Source organism: Oxyura jamaicensis, chromosome 1, assembly GCF_011077185.1.
Source record: "Oxyura jamaicensis isolate SHBP4307 breed ruddy duck chromosome 1, BPBGC_Ojam_1.0, whole genome shotgun sequence".
Classification (NCBI taxonomy): domain Eukaryota; kingdom Metazoa; phylum Chordata; class Aves; order Anseriformes; family Anatidae; genus Oxyura; species Oxyura jamaicensis.
The window spans coordinates 186,447,677-186,462,462 of record NC_048893.1 but is presented as its reverse complement, the minus strand read 5'-3'; the positions used below and the strand labels follow the sequence as shown (position 1 = coordinate 186,462,462).

Here is a 14,786-nt window from a genome sequence, read left to right as displayed (position 1 = left end):
CTGTCCCACTCCTACACTTCCCAGTTTGGATACCACATTATTTTACAGATTACATCCCTGCTATGCTGTACTCTAGGCAGTAAGGAGTCAGCCTTCTTTACAGTCAGGACTTCAGATTTCCTGCCTTAGTCTTCAACACTCGTGGCCTTCATTCTGCAAAGTCCAGGAACCACATGTCAAAGGTGTAGACACTATTTCAGGAAAGAACACACACAATTCCAAAACAGCATTGTATTTTAATCTGTATCAAATCTATGTGTAGGTCAACCATGCAATGTAGCACACAGAAATCGGTGCAAAGTATTTAGTTCCTGTGAAGTAGCTGAACATTTTTCTCCTACAAAGCAGCTTTTCAGACAAATAAAAACATAAACAGAAATCTCAGAGACAATAAACACCTCCTGCTAGAGCTATTATCCTCTGATATTGCAGTTCCAAATTGAACTCCTCTCTTGGCCACTTCCAGACACTTTCCCAATTTCTATCTTTTTTTCCTTGTGTAATACCTGGTTGTCAAACTACTAGCTGAAGGTAATTAACCTCATCTTGCTGGCATTACCAGTTGTGGTGCAGCTCATTTGAAGTTCCAGTTAAAGGCACGCTGGGAAAACAAACTCTCCCCCCAGTGGAGTGGTCAGGTTGTTAATGAGCCTTTTCCAGCTGCAGCTCTGCTAGTACAGGAATGATGTACACGACAGATTTGACTTCTAGCACTGATCACACATTTGGCCTTCCACTATGGGCTCATGAAGTCTGCAGGATGTAGCTGGTAGCAAAGGCAGTGTAAGTGGTTGAAAAAACAACCCGTGGCAGAAGGCTAAATGCTTACAGAAGCTCTTGGCTATTAAATGTATTATTGGCGCGCACAATTTCTATTGCAGTAAACAGATTTTCATGAGACACGTTAGGCAATACATGGCACGTATAAGTAATACAGAAAACAGACACCACAAAAGTGCTTTAATTACGCTTTCGGCAGAAAATAAAAATCTCGTTGTTACAAAAGAAATGTAATACTAGAGCACCGGGAATGTAGATAGTTTGTTCTTTGTACTCATACACAGAACAATGCAGGAACTTTACCAAGCACAAACCTGATATGTGCCAAACTTTGTTCTTTAGAGCTGAATTAAGGGTGTTTTCAGAGACCAGGTTTCCAGTTTCTCATTATTGACTTTCCATCATTTTGTTCATGCTTCCAAGGATGCTGTTCCTATTTTTTTTTCCTGCTCCCCTCTTAGAGGAAAGATTTCCATCTGCAGTCAAGCTGCAACGCTGGATACAGCACACCAGCAATGGGGGCCTGCTTGTGCTTCGCTTCCAGTGCGCAATGAGGGGTCACGAGTCTTAATTAAGGCAGCTTTGTTTATCCAACAGTGATAAACTTAAAAGTATCTGCGGAGACAGATGCAAAAAAAAGAACCCAAGATAATGCTCATTCTTTTGGGAGGAAAGCTAGTTATTAAAGCCAAGGAGAAACAGGCAGCTTTCTAGAAGTGAGTTCAATGGGCAGGCACTGGGGAAGTACACTGCATTGCTACGTGTGCTGGTGTAGCTGCCCAGGACAGGCATAAAAGCAGAACGTGTTTCGAGACTATTCTGTAGAAAAGACTGACTCACATAGATCAAGTTAGTAAGGTACAATCCACAGCTCAGCAATGTGAACTTTAAGAAAAACATCAAGTTCTCAAGATCCTCCTCATTTCTGATTGGGACACTTTGCTATTTCAGCTCTGCAAATTGTCTGTAATTCTTGCTGAACGTATGGTAACAAGAGGAAGGGTGTTTCAGTCTCACAATGTGGAATGTCAGAGACGGGGAGTGGTTTGATGCACTCACTTGAAAGGTACCTCAGAGTAGGAGAAGGTTTCATGAAGAAAAGCTGTACATGATGGATGAGTAATAAGACAAAAAAAAAAAAAGGAGACTGATGGAAGGAGCACCAATAGGTGCAATCTACTGCATATCATGCTTTAAGTGTTGAAGCACTTCTGGAAAACAAACTGAATAAAACAACAAGGCATTTTTTCTTGACCTTCACTGAAAAAAAATGTTAAAGGTACACAGCTGAAAGAGGCCCAGTCATGTGACAGAGTCTTTTCAAGTAAGATCTACTGTACTGAGATTCTTCACAAAATGTTGGAGAGGCAACAGCCCTTTTCTTTCACCTGACCAAGAGAAGGAAAAATAAACTTAATTCCTCCCACTGCTGCAGCCCCTGTGAGTGGAGGGAGGAGCACTGACCACAGGCAGTTGAGACTGGCCTCCCCCAGCCCTATAGAAGTGGCTCCACAGTGCAGGAAAGAACATAAAAAAAATAAAAAATTAAAAAATTGCTGGTCCCCAGCAAAGCTGATAGCATTTGCTAAGGAGTTCATATCTCTCTAGAATGCTTGAGAGAATAGGACACATGCTATAATGATCATGTCTGTCTTCTTCATGAGCTGGAAGTTCCTCCTAAAAAAAACCCTTCATCCCACTTTTGACCAAAACCCTTTGTTTTTGGCCTGCCTCTAAAGCAGACATTGTGTTTGATTCCCTGCTCTCTTGTGGGCACTAGAGCCTTCTCTGGGCTTTTCCACTCCCACTTTTTGGAAAAGTGACCATCACAGCAGGAGGCATACTTGGAAAAGCTGCTGCCACAAGACTTTTCTCTCTATTTGTGGATGACTTAGCCCATAATCTTGAAATTTGCCCCAGTATCAGCTTCCCAAGCAGGCCATCATTATAAAAATATGCCCTTTTATTTTTCTCTTCTTTGAGTGTGAAAATATTGTCGATTGTTTTCTGACACCTAAGAAAATTTGAGGGAAATGGGGAGCTAGGAAATCCTGGAACTGGGAGATTATTTTAAAGCTGCTGTTTTCCTGGATTGTTTCATGCAAATTTTTGCCACTAGGTAACACAACTCAGCCAGATTCAATGTCATGCAGATCCCAGACACAGCAAGCATGAAAATAGTAAATGTGGTTTTCTCAGTGGGCCGAGACACAAAGCAGTCCACTACGTTGGGGCAGGGCCATGCATCACACTTCACCAGGCGAGGCATCTGGTACCCATCGTACATGTAGTAGAACACGTACATGAAGATTGCTTCAAAGATGATCCTGAAGAAGATGCTGCTGGTGTATGTCCACCACAGGGGACCTCGAATGTGAATCTTTTCATTTTTCAGCTCTTCTATATCAATTTTCTCACCGTTTCTGAACCGCCGTTTCTTCTCATGCCTGGTGTAAGCTACGTGCATGGCCACCAGCAGTGCAGGTGTAGAGACAAAGATCAGCTGCAGGGCCCAGAGTCTGATGTGAGAGATGGGGAAAAAGTGATCATAGCAAACATTTCTACACCCAGGTTGAAGCGTATTGCAGACAAAATCTTGTTGTTCATCTCCCCAGACTCTCTCTGCAGCCACAACCAGGATCATGATGCGGAAGATGAATAGGACCGTGAGCCATATCTTCCCAATGCTGGTGGAGTGTTTGTTTACACCTCCCAAAATGGCCTGCAGAGATCCCCAATCCATCTTCTCTTCTGTGTCTTTTTACCTGTGAGATGACATAAAATACCAAATAGTTACTTTTCAAGGGGCAAAGAACTATTTCCAGATCTTCTATCAACAAGATAATCTTCCTAGCACTCACTTGAGAATCATAGGCAAATGCAAGTCACTTTCATTAATACCATCCATATGTTCATGGATTCAAACAGCCTACTAGATTCTCTCCTTCTATATACTTATGATGGGACAAGCATACCTTGCTATTTCTTAATAAGGCTTTGGATAGGAAATAAGTTACACCTTCAATTATATTGCCTTCCTGCATCCTCTGTGCCTTCACTTCCACTTGAGATATTTCTCCCTGTGGTTTGCTCTGTGCTTTGCCTCTCAGTGCATTTCCCAAAACAACAGAAAGTGATATCACTGCATAAGTTAATGCCATATCTGGACAACGCAAGTGATTTTATAGGATTTCTTTGCCACAGCCACAGCCCTAGAAGGCTGGGCTGTACTTGCTTTGTCTCCCAAGTAAAGCATATTTGGCCATCTCTGGCAGAAGCCCTCACTCCTCCCAGACACCTCCAGCAGGCCCCCAAGACTGTCTGCTGCAGCTCAGACGCATCCTTTGCTTGGCAGGGCCTTCATCACTGTAAGTACAGTGTTTGATTATGCCAATGCTGCTGAGAAACCTCAAGCCAGCTCTGTTGGGGCCACACGCATAGATAGCGCTAACCAGCAGGCACAGGAAGACACTGCAGAGCCTGCCCTTCCACATTCATCGCTATCTCATCAGAAAAGGAGACAAGCAGAGCCAAAGAGCTGAGAGACAAAGCCCTCAGCTAAAGAGTTTATGTTGATTTTCTAGATGCTATCACACCCCAGTAAAATAAACAGGAGATTGAACGTCAGAGAAGCTCTATTTCAACTTTCCTCCCTTCCTCATACCCTTGAGGAAAATCTATACTCTTTACCTTGTGGGGAAAAAAAATAATAATAAAAAAAAAGAAGCTTAAGTTTTGCAGAAATCAGAGTTCAGTCTCATCTTTCACTGGTCAGCAGCCATTTGGAAACCTCTCCCTAAACTGGACAAAACACGAGATCCTTTGCTGGGAGCTCACACAGCTGGTCCATGAGGTTAGGGCTCGAGCTGCTGTGCGGGAGGGCTGCACTGGCCTTGCACAGGAGCCACACAGCCCCTTCTCCCCCTGGAGCAGGGCACATGCTTTAGGGAGAACACGGTACCTTGCAACACCACACGGATAAAGTCTTCAAATCCTCTAATTCTCACATAACAGGAGAAAGAAAAATAAATAAATACAATTTCTTCACGCCACTGCCGTTACGGTATGACCGAGGGCCCAGCATGCCCCAACACACACCCTTGGTACGAGGGCCTAGCTTGTACAGACAGGCCTCGAGGAACAAGGAGCAGGTCACATTTACTGTCATGAAGAAAGGTTAAATTGGGTAAGAAAATAAAAAAGCCCTGAGAAGGTGCTTACAATTCCTGCTGCTGCTTGTGATCTCCCACCTCCAGGACTGGCAGGGTTTTATGCAGCTTTTTATGTTGACCTGAACCCATGGCCACAATCAGATACCTGCAACTTTTGGTTACAATTTCCTCTTATTTGTGTGTAGTTGTTAAAATAAATATATAAGAGATATAGACATATATCTCAGTGAAATCTCCAAGAGGGGCTAAGCAGGACTGAAGGAAGGTTATCTGAGTGCACACCCCATCAGGATGAACAACCCAGGCTCCAAGAGCAGGCTCACGCTGCAGTTCTGAAACAGCGCTGAAAATTTTGAGGAAAAAGCGAAAATAATAACACTACAGGACTGCTACAAGACACCTCCCTGCTCGGCTGCCCCTTCCCAAAGCGCCCCTTCCCTTCGTCCCGGAGCCGGCTCCCCGTCCCCGTCAGGCACCCCCTAACCCCGACCCCACCGGCGGGCAGGAGCCGCTGCGGAGCCTCACCTGGCACGGCACGGCTCGGCACGGCTCGGCTCGGCACGGCTCGGCTCGGCTCGGCACGGCTCGGCTCAGCACGGCTCGGCTGCGGGTCTGGCGGTGGCAGCGGAGCGGCCGGTGCCCGGCTCGCCGCCCCGCGGCTCTGAGGTCCCTCCCCGCTTACCTGCCGCCGCTTTTAACCCGCCCCGAGCCCGCCTCCGCCCGCCGGGGCCGGGCCGGGGCTCGGGGCCGGGGCTGGGCCTGAGCCAGGCCGGGGCTAGGCCAGGCCGTGTCGTGTCCCCCCCGTCCCCCCCGTTCCCCCCCCCCATCCCGAGGCACCAGCCCCTTTTCAGTCTTCTAAACCCCCACTGCTGCCCCTTCGCAGTCTTCTAAACACGTCGTTCACAGCCCACTGAAGGGTTTTTGCTTTTCTTCTTAAAGCGCCGTGACCAAAAATCCTGCCAGAAGAGAACGCTGTGCTGCCGAGGGGGTGTGAAAAGGCTGGAGGATGGTGAAGTGCCGTGCCCATCGCTTGAGAGATAATAAAAACTTCCCTGAGTACATTAAAGCGCCGCTGGAAATGGTTGTGTTTATTTTCTTTTTTCGTGTTATCTGTCCGCGTATTGTGCTAAGCACGGAGCTGGGGTTTATGAGGCGTGTCTGGAAGTAGGAACGCTTTCATCAGCAGTGATTCAAATGCAATTTAAGCTTGATCTGGTAATTTGTATAGATAACAATTACAGAAAACTAGCACTTGTGTTTGTGTGTGTGTCTGCAAAACAGCCAAGTGCCCTTGCTTCTGCACTGGGAGGTTTAGAAAATAAAGTCAGATATGTAAGGTCTTGAAGAAGAGGAAGAAGAGGAAGAAGAACAAATGTCTGAAAGAATCAACTATGTTTTATAAAATAATATCAAAGTTTGAAAAGTCTGATGACAGTAATTGTAATGCTTGAAAGAAATCCTCATGTTGCTCACTGCTACTATCTATGGTGGCACTCACTCACAGCCAAACAAAAACGATGGTAAAGCTGAGTGTTACCTTTATTTTCTTTCATTTTTCTTTTCTTGCTTTTATGCAGGAGAAAGTACCTAACACTTTATTTGGGAAGGAGAAGGGAATCTTGGCCGGAATTCTATTCAAGCACGAGTTCAGAGATGCCAACACCCCGCTGAATGCCTGTCTGGCTGGCAGGAGGTGCAAGAGCCAAGTGCTACCAACTCTGGCAAATTTAAAGATTCAGCTGTAGGGAAGGGTTGCTCTGGTAGCACTGGCAGTGGTGAATGTTACAAAGTGTGCATATTTATGTGGTACACTGGTTCTTGTGGATGGTAATATAATGCAAAAATAAAAGCATTTCATAAAAATTGGAAAATACTGTTGTAACTTTCTCAATGCAGAAACAGTTATTAGCTTATTTCCAGATAGCAGAATTCTTCGCATCATCTTCCAGTAATCTGCCTTAAAGATTTCCAAAGGTTGTGTCTCCATCTCTTTATTTCACAGCCCATAGGCACCTTCAGAAGCTCTGTCTGGATGAATACTTGTAATAGCCTTTGCTTTACTTTCTGGCATTGCTTTGTATGTTTTGATGTTGCCTGCATCTGGATTATAAAAATATTTCACATTTATCCCATATATATCTCAAAATCCACAAAATGTTAGAGGAATTATCTCAAAAACTTAACTGTGTATTGTGAAACAACAGCTACAAAAAATATTTAAGACCTGTTTTTATATAATTTCATGAGACACTCTTGACTCCTCACCACTAGGAGTAATAGCCAGTCGTCTTTCCCTGTTCAACTCCTCTCTGCATTCATGAATGCAGAAATTTTTGTCATATCCTCTTTCCATCCTTTTTATTTTGCACTGTAAAGCCTTATTTCTTGCATCCATGTCATGCAGGAGCTGCTATATACTTTTATCATCATCATCACACATTTTTGTGCCCTTTAATGAGGGTGGTCCAAGTACGTGCACTATGCACAATTCATATATGTACAAAGCAATGTTTTCTGTTACATTCTCCATCATTTTCTAGTAATCCTTATTTACTTGTTTCCACTTTTCAGGCATCTCAGAGCAAGGAGTTGACTTTTCCATAGTAACTCCAAGTTTCTTTCCTAGGACTTCTAGCAGCTAGAACTGGTACCTCATGGGGTACATACATGTACTTGAACAGGTATACTTCAGATTGATTTTCCTCACTGTGTATTAGTTTGCACCAGCTGACACTGAGGTTAATTTGCCATTTTATTATCCGCTCTGGATAAGATAACTATCCATTGTGGAAAAGATCTACTATCCCTCGTGGCCATGTTTAGTTTTGATTACGATGAAGCATCAGTTTTTTAATATGCTATTCACAAAAATTTTGATTTTTTTCTAATTCATATGTGTAGCAACCTCCTTATTCATCACTCCTGCTTGAAGTGAGGCTCTTTTAATGCCTAGCAGCTTCCTTGCTACTTGTCACACAGAATTATTTTTGACCAACTGGAAATATAGCTATAGAGTCAGATTGTATTTTGGAAATAGTTCTCATTTCTTCGAGGCTGAGCTAAATGTGTTACACTTGACATTTTTCACCAACATCAGCAATAAAAGCACCTTCCCAGTTCAACTCAGCATGTGTAACCGGTTTGTCTCCACATTAATTCTTCAAACACTCATTTTAGTCATGCTAAGACCAAAACCACCACAGTTTGATAGCTTTTGAGCTGGCTGTTTAATCTACTTCGATATCTTTGCACACACATTAGTGTCTGAAACACACATCCAAACATTATTTTCATGTTCACATAAATTGCCATCCCAGCGTTTTCACACATGAGCCTTTGCATTTTATGCTACAGTGCCTGAGGTATTGTTGACAAAGTCAGGCTGAGGCAAATACCCAGTCATAGGAGCTGGAGTCTGTAAAGTCCTGCCCTCCAAGTCTACTGTATGGCACTGAATTCCTAAAATGCACCACAAAGACCGCTGAAAAAGAAGCCAGCGCAGTAGGCATCAACCCTTCCTTATCCTCGCTGCCCAGCTCAAGCAATTCGGGAGGTTCCTGGAGAGGGACACAGCACCCAGCTTTCCTCCACGAGTTAGATCCATCTTTTTCTAGAACGTTCCTTAAAATTACTCCACAAAGTTGTTACATGAAACAGCTTGAACAGCTTGGGCACTTTCTTTTCTATTGGATGTGTAGAATAACAGAGAATTTAACTAAGTTTCATTCAGCTGTAAAACAAAACAAAACAACAGTGTGACACTTTAAAGTCACACTTTTAAAGTGTCAGTAGCAGCCTGTGCCCTTGTTTCATCCCCTTCTGGCATCCAGAAGGATTCAGTTTTGTAGTGTCTGTTTGCCTTTTTTCCTTAATTCAGAGGGGTTTGTATGGCTGCCTCACCATCCCAGGTCCATCACCCAAGCCATGTGGCTCAGGAGGACAGCTTCCCCTGGCCAGACCTCACAGCTCGTGGGGTGTCCACAGGCCCACCTTCCCTTGGCCACATCTCACAGGAGCTGCTGGCCCTGCTTGTGCACAAAAGCTCAAACACCACTGGTAAAACAGAGTTGGTGGGTAGAACGTGTATTTCCCATCTATTGCTCAAAATATGTTTTGGGAGAGGGTTGCAGGTCTCTTGTCAGAGAGGTGGGATGGTCCTTTTCCACAGAGGGGTCCCTTTTCACCCCCAGCTCTATCATGCATTGTGTCATAGAGCCAAGCAGAGGAAGGTTCATGAGGGATGACCATGATGTTCTTTGCTTCTGGGGTTTGTTTCTGGGGTTATCCTCTGTCCCTCAGAAATAATCTCCCCTCAGGGGAGAGTGGGTGCAGGATACAAGCCAGAACTAGTGGCAGACCTAACTTTAGGCTAATTCCTGTCCTTTGTTATGCACATTACATACCTGCAAATGAACTATTAGAGCTTAGGCTATTAGAGTTTTATCAGGTTTGCCAAGAACACTTTAATCTTTGATGCTTATCTGAGGACCTTTTGTTCTTCCATATCTCTTGGAGCACACGGAGCTTAGAAGAAGCCCACATTAATTTACTTATTCAGAGATAAGAATAGGAAGAAGCCAGAGAGAGAAATCGGTGGCAAGCACTGAAGACTGGGGAGAGAAATTGCTAAGGGCAGGGCTGATGGAGCACAATGAAATCTGTAAAAGACAGAGGGTGGGCAGTGCCTCTGAAGGAAAGGCTGGATGCCAGCAGTGGGAGAAGGGCCCATTCTGTACACCCCCACAGAGGGAAGGGGGGGACGTGGGAGGAGAGCTTTCAAAATAAAACTTCTGCTGTATGTCATTGGACTCAGTGACAGGAGCTCAAGTGAAAGGGTGGGGAGAGCAGGCAGCATCCAGAAACGATGGATGATTCCACCATGGAAAGTGGGCTGGATTCATGTTTTGCATTGTTTCAATTCAATCTGAGAAAAGTGCCTTCTCTGGTTCCTTTCGTCAATGTTCAAATCACTGACTACGTGACTAATCCAGCTGTTTGCTGAGGTCTCAAGTGCAAGTCCTGAATCAGATTAAAAACAAGGACAGCATGATTCAGTAACGACTTGGTTGCACCTATGTATGCATCATATTAGCCCAGTCATTTATTGAGCGCAAATATATGGTGGGAAACACTTCCTCTTGCTCATCTATTTAGAACAAATGAATTGAACTGGGTTTGGGAAGGAAGAGTCATGAGGAACTAAAGGCACACAGACAAAATCTCAGACTCTTAAAAAAATAGAAAAAGAAAATAAAATAGAAGAAGAAGGAAAGAAATTGCTTTTACAAAGATGTTTCCAGGCAGAAGCTACACACCAAAATGTGCCACCAAATCTATGCTGAGTGACAGCTGTGGTCTGAGATCTCATCTACTTGTGTGGCTCTCAGGGTCAGCTGCAACCTCAGGACCCTTTGGGTGTCATCTCCAAGTCTCCAAGACCTGTGCTTCTCGCTGAAACAATGCCCCTGGATCATGTGAGGCCATAGGAGATGCATATGGGCAGTGTTCCAGAAAGCAAGGACAGGTCAACTTCTCAGACACACACTTTGTTTGTTTGTTTGTTTGTTTGTTTGTTTGTTTCCCCATGCTTTCTGCATTCCCCAATTTTATACTCTTTTTCACTTGCATTTCTGCTACTTGCCACTCATCCCATCAGATGGCTCCTTCACAGCTCAAGGCCAAAAGTTCTTTCTTTATTCAAGGTCTCCATCGCCACTGAGGGGTGAAAATAATTCAGCACTCTGCAAAGTGGTCGTGTGCCACCTTGTTGTCTCCTAATTTGGAGAACGCTTAAAACCTGCTGACTTTTGGTGGCTCTCTGTACTCAGTGGAGCAGATTCAAGGAGAGCATGGCGTGACAGGTTCACATACTGATGCTGGTGGGGGAAAATCGACAGTGCCTGCAAAGCATTTGGGCACCGAAGCATGCAAAGCTATGTGCAAAGCTGGCACTGGTCCTCCTATGCAGAAACAACACCAGGAGGGTGCCTATGATGACAAAACCAAGCAGGCAGCTGCATGCTGAAGCTTGACTGCTGTTGGTCAATGGGCAACAATTTGGAGCTGGAAAGTCAACTGAAATTATGCAAGACTTTGAGATTCTGGTTTGTACAGGAAGTAATAAAGGAAACTGAAGCCGTAGGCTTCAGGAAGAGCTGTTTGACCAAAGGCCATTGAGTATATGATGAAAAAAGTGGTATATTCCCAGATTATACATGTGGTAATTGGAAGCCTACCACATGAAATAACAGAGGCAGCACTGGGGAAGTACAAGCCACGAGCACCTTAAAGAACACAAAGTAGGTGAGGTGGTAGTGTCTGCCCGGATCTGCCCCTCCTCTTTGGGAGTAGGCTGCTTTGTGTGAACGCTGTGGTTCATCAATGTCTACGCTGGACACCAGACAGCATTCAGGAAGGGTTCAAACAGCGTGCACTCATCGATGTTCCACAGACTTGAAAAGATAGCAGCGATGACCTGTACGCTACCTCATACCAGCAGAGTGGGGAGCGAAGGCAGCTTGCTGGAACGATTGTGCTGACCTGGAACAACCAGACACAAAACCCAACAGCAAAGGACATGAGAACGCTGCTGAGCTGAGGGCAGCTCTCTTTGTCAGAGGGAAGCAGGGTCTGCTTCTCTTGGGGCAGGTGGCGCAGGACTATGGAATGGTATTGCTGCGTGTAAGGCCTCCTCTGGGTTCTGTGGCATTTACAAACCCCAGACTGGTAACACGAGTCGCAGACAGTGCACTTGTTATGTAGAAGGTGATAAGTAAACACAAGAATAAATCCAGAGGAAGTATTAGATACTTAGGTAACACAAGTAAAAAAAACAAACAAATGAAAAAAAAAATCATTTTAATGAAATAATTCTTCTGCAGTTGACTAAAATGTCCTGAGGCCAGTGAGTGTGACCCTTTCCATGCCCATATTTTTGTTTGCGCTACATTTCTTAGCTGCATTTCTGCAGGTGATAAATGGATGCTAAATATAAGCAGGTGAACTTTCAATATTTGAGGGACTGGTTGATAACGACCAATGCTTATGATTTAAGACCCACACTGTGATAAATTTGGTCTACAATAGAAGATAATAGCCAGACTGCATGAGCTGTTCATAGAAAGAGTCTGTAATTAATGGCAGTTTAAATCATTGTGAACAGCCTCGGGAAGTGTGAAGTGGTTGTTGCTTTGTATTCATATATTTTTTATAGTCCTCATCTGTAACAGGTTGAAAAGGAGTAAGGATGTTGGCTCTTCCCTGGCTTTGGGCAACAAGAGGTGGAGAACAATTTGCGAATGGCAGTATCCTTTGGGTTCAAGGGCTGCTGGTGAAGAAGTCCCTGGATCCCTTCTCTGTAGCATTAACTGTCTGGCTGCTGTTTCAGGCTCTCCCTGACATCTTCATGCAATTCACAATAGCACTTCCCAGTCCTGGCTTTCCTAAGGGTCCCATTTCCTTGCCTGATGGACAGTGCCTTCTCAGCCCTGTCACTCTCCCCGATCTTTTGGTCAGCAGCTTCCACAGGCTGCAACAACTAAGAATTTGCCTCAGTTCTGCATTTCCTTTTGCAGAGGACCAAGGAGTCCCCAGTGTGCAGAATACACCAGGGAGAAGAATGGCTGTTCCCTGGGCCTGGCTCAGGCTGTGGAAAGGGACTTCCAAGCTCTTTGGGGAAAGAATTGTATTCAAAAAGATAAGCTGCAAATGGCTAGGATCTTCCCTGGAAGGTCTCTCCAGGATTTCTGTGTAAATGCAGATGTGTTGAAGCTGCACAGAGCTGGGGGAAAGAGCTCAGGAGGTTCCCTACTCAGACTAAAACAGCTGGACTTGGACCAAGGTGAAGGGACCAGATCATTAAGGAATGGAGCAGTAATTACTGCTAAATTCATTTAAGGAGGGAGCCTCCCTCCCCTGGGTATGATGGAGCCCCAGGGAAGGTCAATGTTGCAGGCACCAAGGTCTCTTCTGTTGATTGCAGAAGTCCCAGCAGAGCCCATTGCAGAGATCTGTGGGCAGGGATCTTGGAGACACAGCAGAAACAGAGCCACCATGCCAAGCAGTGCCAAAGAGCCACACAGCATCTCTTCAGACGTGCCACCGAGATTGTTCCCGAGCAATGTATGCATTCAAAATAGCCAGACGGACACCCAACGTATCCCTTTCAACCAATACCCCAAAAAAAGGAAATAATAAACTCCATGGGTCAGGAATGTTTCTGCCTCTGCCCTTCACATTATTCAAATACAGCATAAAGGGCAGGGAAAGGTGGACGTCCAAGAAAACTACTGTCTTTTGCAATGTTTGCATTACCCAGGTACTCGGAGCACTTGAAGGCTCTGGCTAAGCAGGTACTTGATGACTTGCTGGGGTATTTTTATGGGTCAGTAGATCATTTCTTTTGTTAAGAAATATGTTTCTGACAGGTTACTACTCACTCAAAATTCTTTCACAATGCCTAAATGTTCCCGTACAACCTTACTTTCTTGCGAGTAAATGGTGGCAGAATAAATTGACTATGGAAAAACAGATCTATTCCTTTGGAATCTGACCACGTAAAACATTTTGAAAGAGAAGCTGGATTTTGGGAATGCTGAAGGGGAAATGCCCAAATCACACGCATTGAACGATTGCAGCCTTGTATGAGCTGGAGCTTCCTTGCCAGAGCTCCTCTTGTCTCAGCCCCCAGTCCCCAACTTTACAGCAGTTCCTTGCATGCTCAGCTCATGGAAAAAAATGTGAAATGAATCACGACTAAGCTTATTAAGAGGTGTTATTGCTAGGTGTTTAATTGTTATGTGTAGAGTGTCAGTGTAAGGGTGCTCGTAAATCAATCGCAGTAGTTTCTATAATTTCAAAGGAGGTAGAATCTGCTGGAAATTGTCTGACAGACAACATTTCCGTGAAGCTACAGGGAAATTTGATGTGGGATTAGTATGTGCAGTTTCCCGTTCCCGACAGGGATTGGTGTAGAAACATTTTATTTCCAAACTGCAGCCCGCAATCACAGGTGAGTACATTCTTCCTTGTGTCAAGACACGTTGCATTGTAGTGAAGTTTATTGTACATGCTGAGAACAGGAATTTTGCCTATAAATCAGCAAAATACACATGCATGCCTATAGCCCCAGGGACATGAAATGTTGGCATAAAACAAGATTTTTCTTGCCCTTTTAGCTACGCGTAGCTCCAGTTTGCCTACTTAATTGGTTTTGCATCTCTTTTTCTTTTCTATGGCACTCAGCATACTTCCAGCACTACCCACCAGCATGGTTGTACTGCCTATTGATGTGAAAATCACAGCAAGATCAATAAAAACAGCCACATAGTTTTTTCTTTTTCTTCTAGCTCATTTGAGTTGTGATATGGCAGAGCTGGGACCACAGTCTGGCTTCAGGAATAAAACCACATGTGCTCCCTTTGAATTCAGGAAGGTGAAGCAAGATATGGGGAGAGTTGCCTAAACTTTATCTGGTATGCTACAGGCAAGATTTTTGATATCCAGCACTTTCTGGTGAACGTGACATTTCTATACCATTTCCTAAGATAGCTAAATCTTGTGAGCCATGGCCCTGGGAGCTGTGCTCTCACCTCTCTGAGGTTAGACACCACCAATGTCCCTTTAGATGCAGAGAAGACCTCCTCTGGCATGAAAGTGACTGCCATGCCTGTTGCCACCAAAGGCTTAGCACCTTGCTTTCTCCTAAGAGCAGCTGCTGGTGCTGATGAATTCATGCTAAATGCATAAATCATCCTGGGAGCAGAATCCCAAACCAAGGATCTTCTCTTTTTTTCATACCTGTCTCATTTATAGAATAGCTTTTGGCTACATGTA

The 14,786-nt window shown here is 44.4% G+C and overlaps 1 protein-coding gene across 2 annotated transcripts in view; it reads right to left on the bottom strand.

Moving 5' to 3' along the window:
• Positions 1-216: 216 nt before the first annotated feature.
• The window catches only part of LOC118167307 (gap junction beta-6 protein-like), a 33,451-nt gene continuing 18,881 nt past the window's right edge, over positions 217-14,786 (bottom strand). Inside the window, exons 1-2 of one of the 2 annotated variants that reach the window (XM_035326569.1) lie at positions 5,531-5,666; positions 217-3,548 (exon numbers count right to left, since the gene is read on the bottom strand). In XM_035326569.1, the coding sequence (XP_035182460.1) occupies positions 2,846-3,523 (678 nt within the window). In that variant the 5' untranslated portion in view covers positions 3,524-3,548; positions 5,531-5,666 and the 3' untranslated portion in view covers positions 217-2,845. Of the gene's footprint in view, positions 3,549-5,530; positions 5,667-14,786 lie in introns of those variants that run through there. The other variant, XM_035326560.1, reaches the window with a different exon arrangement.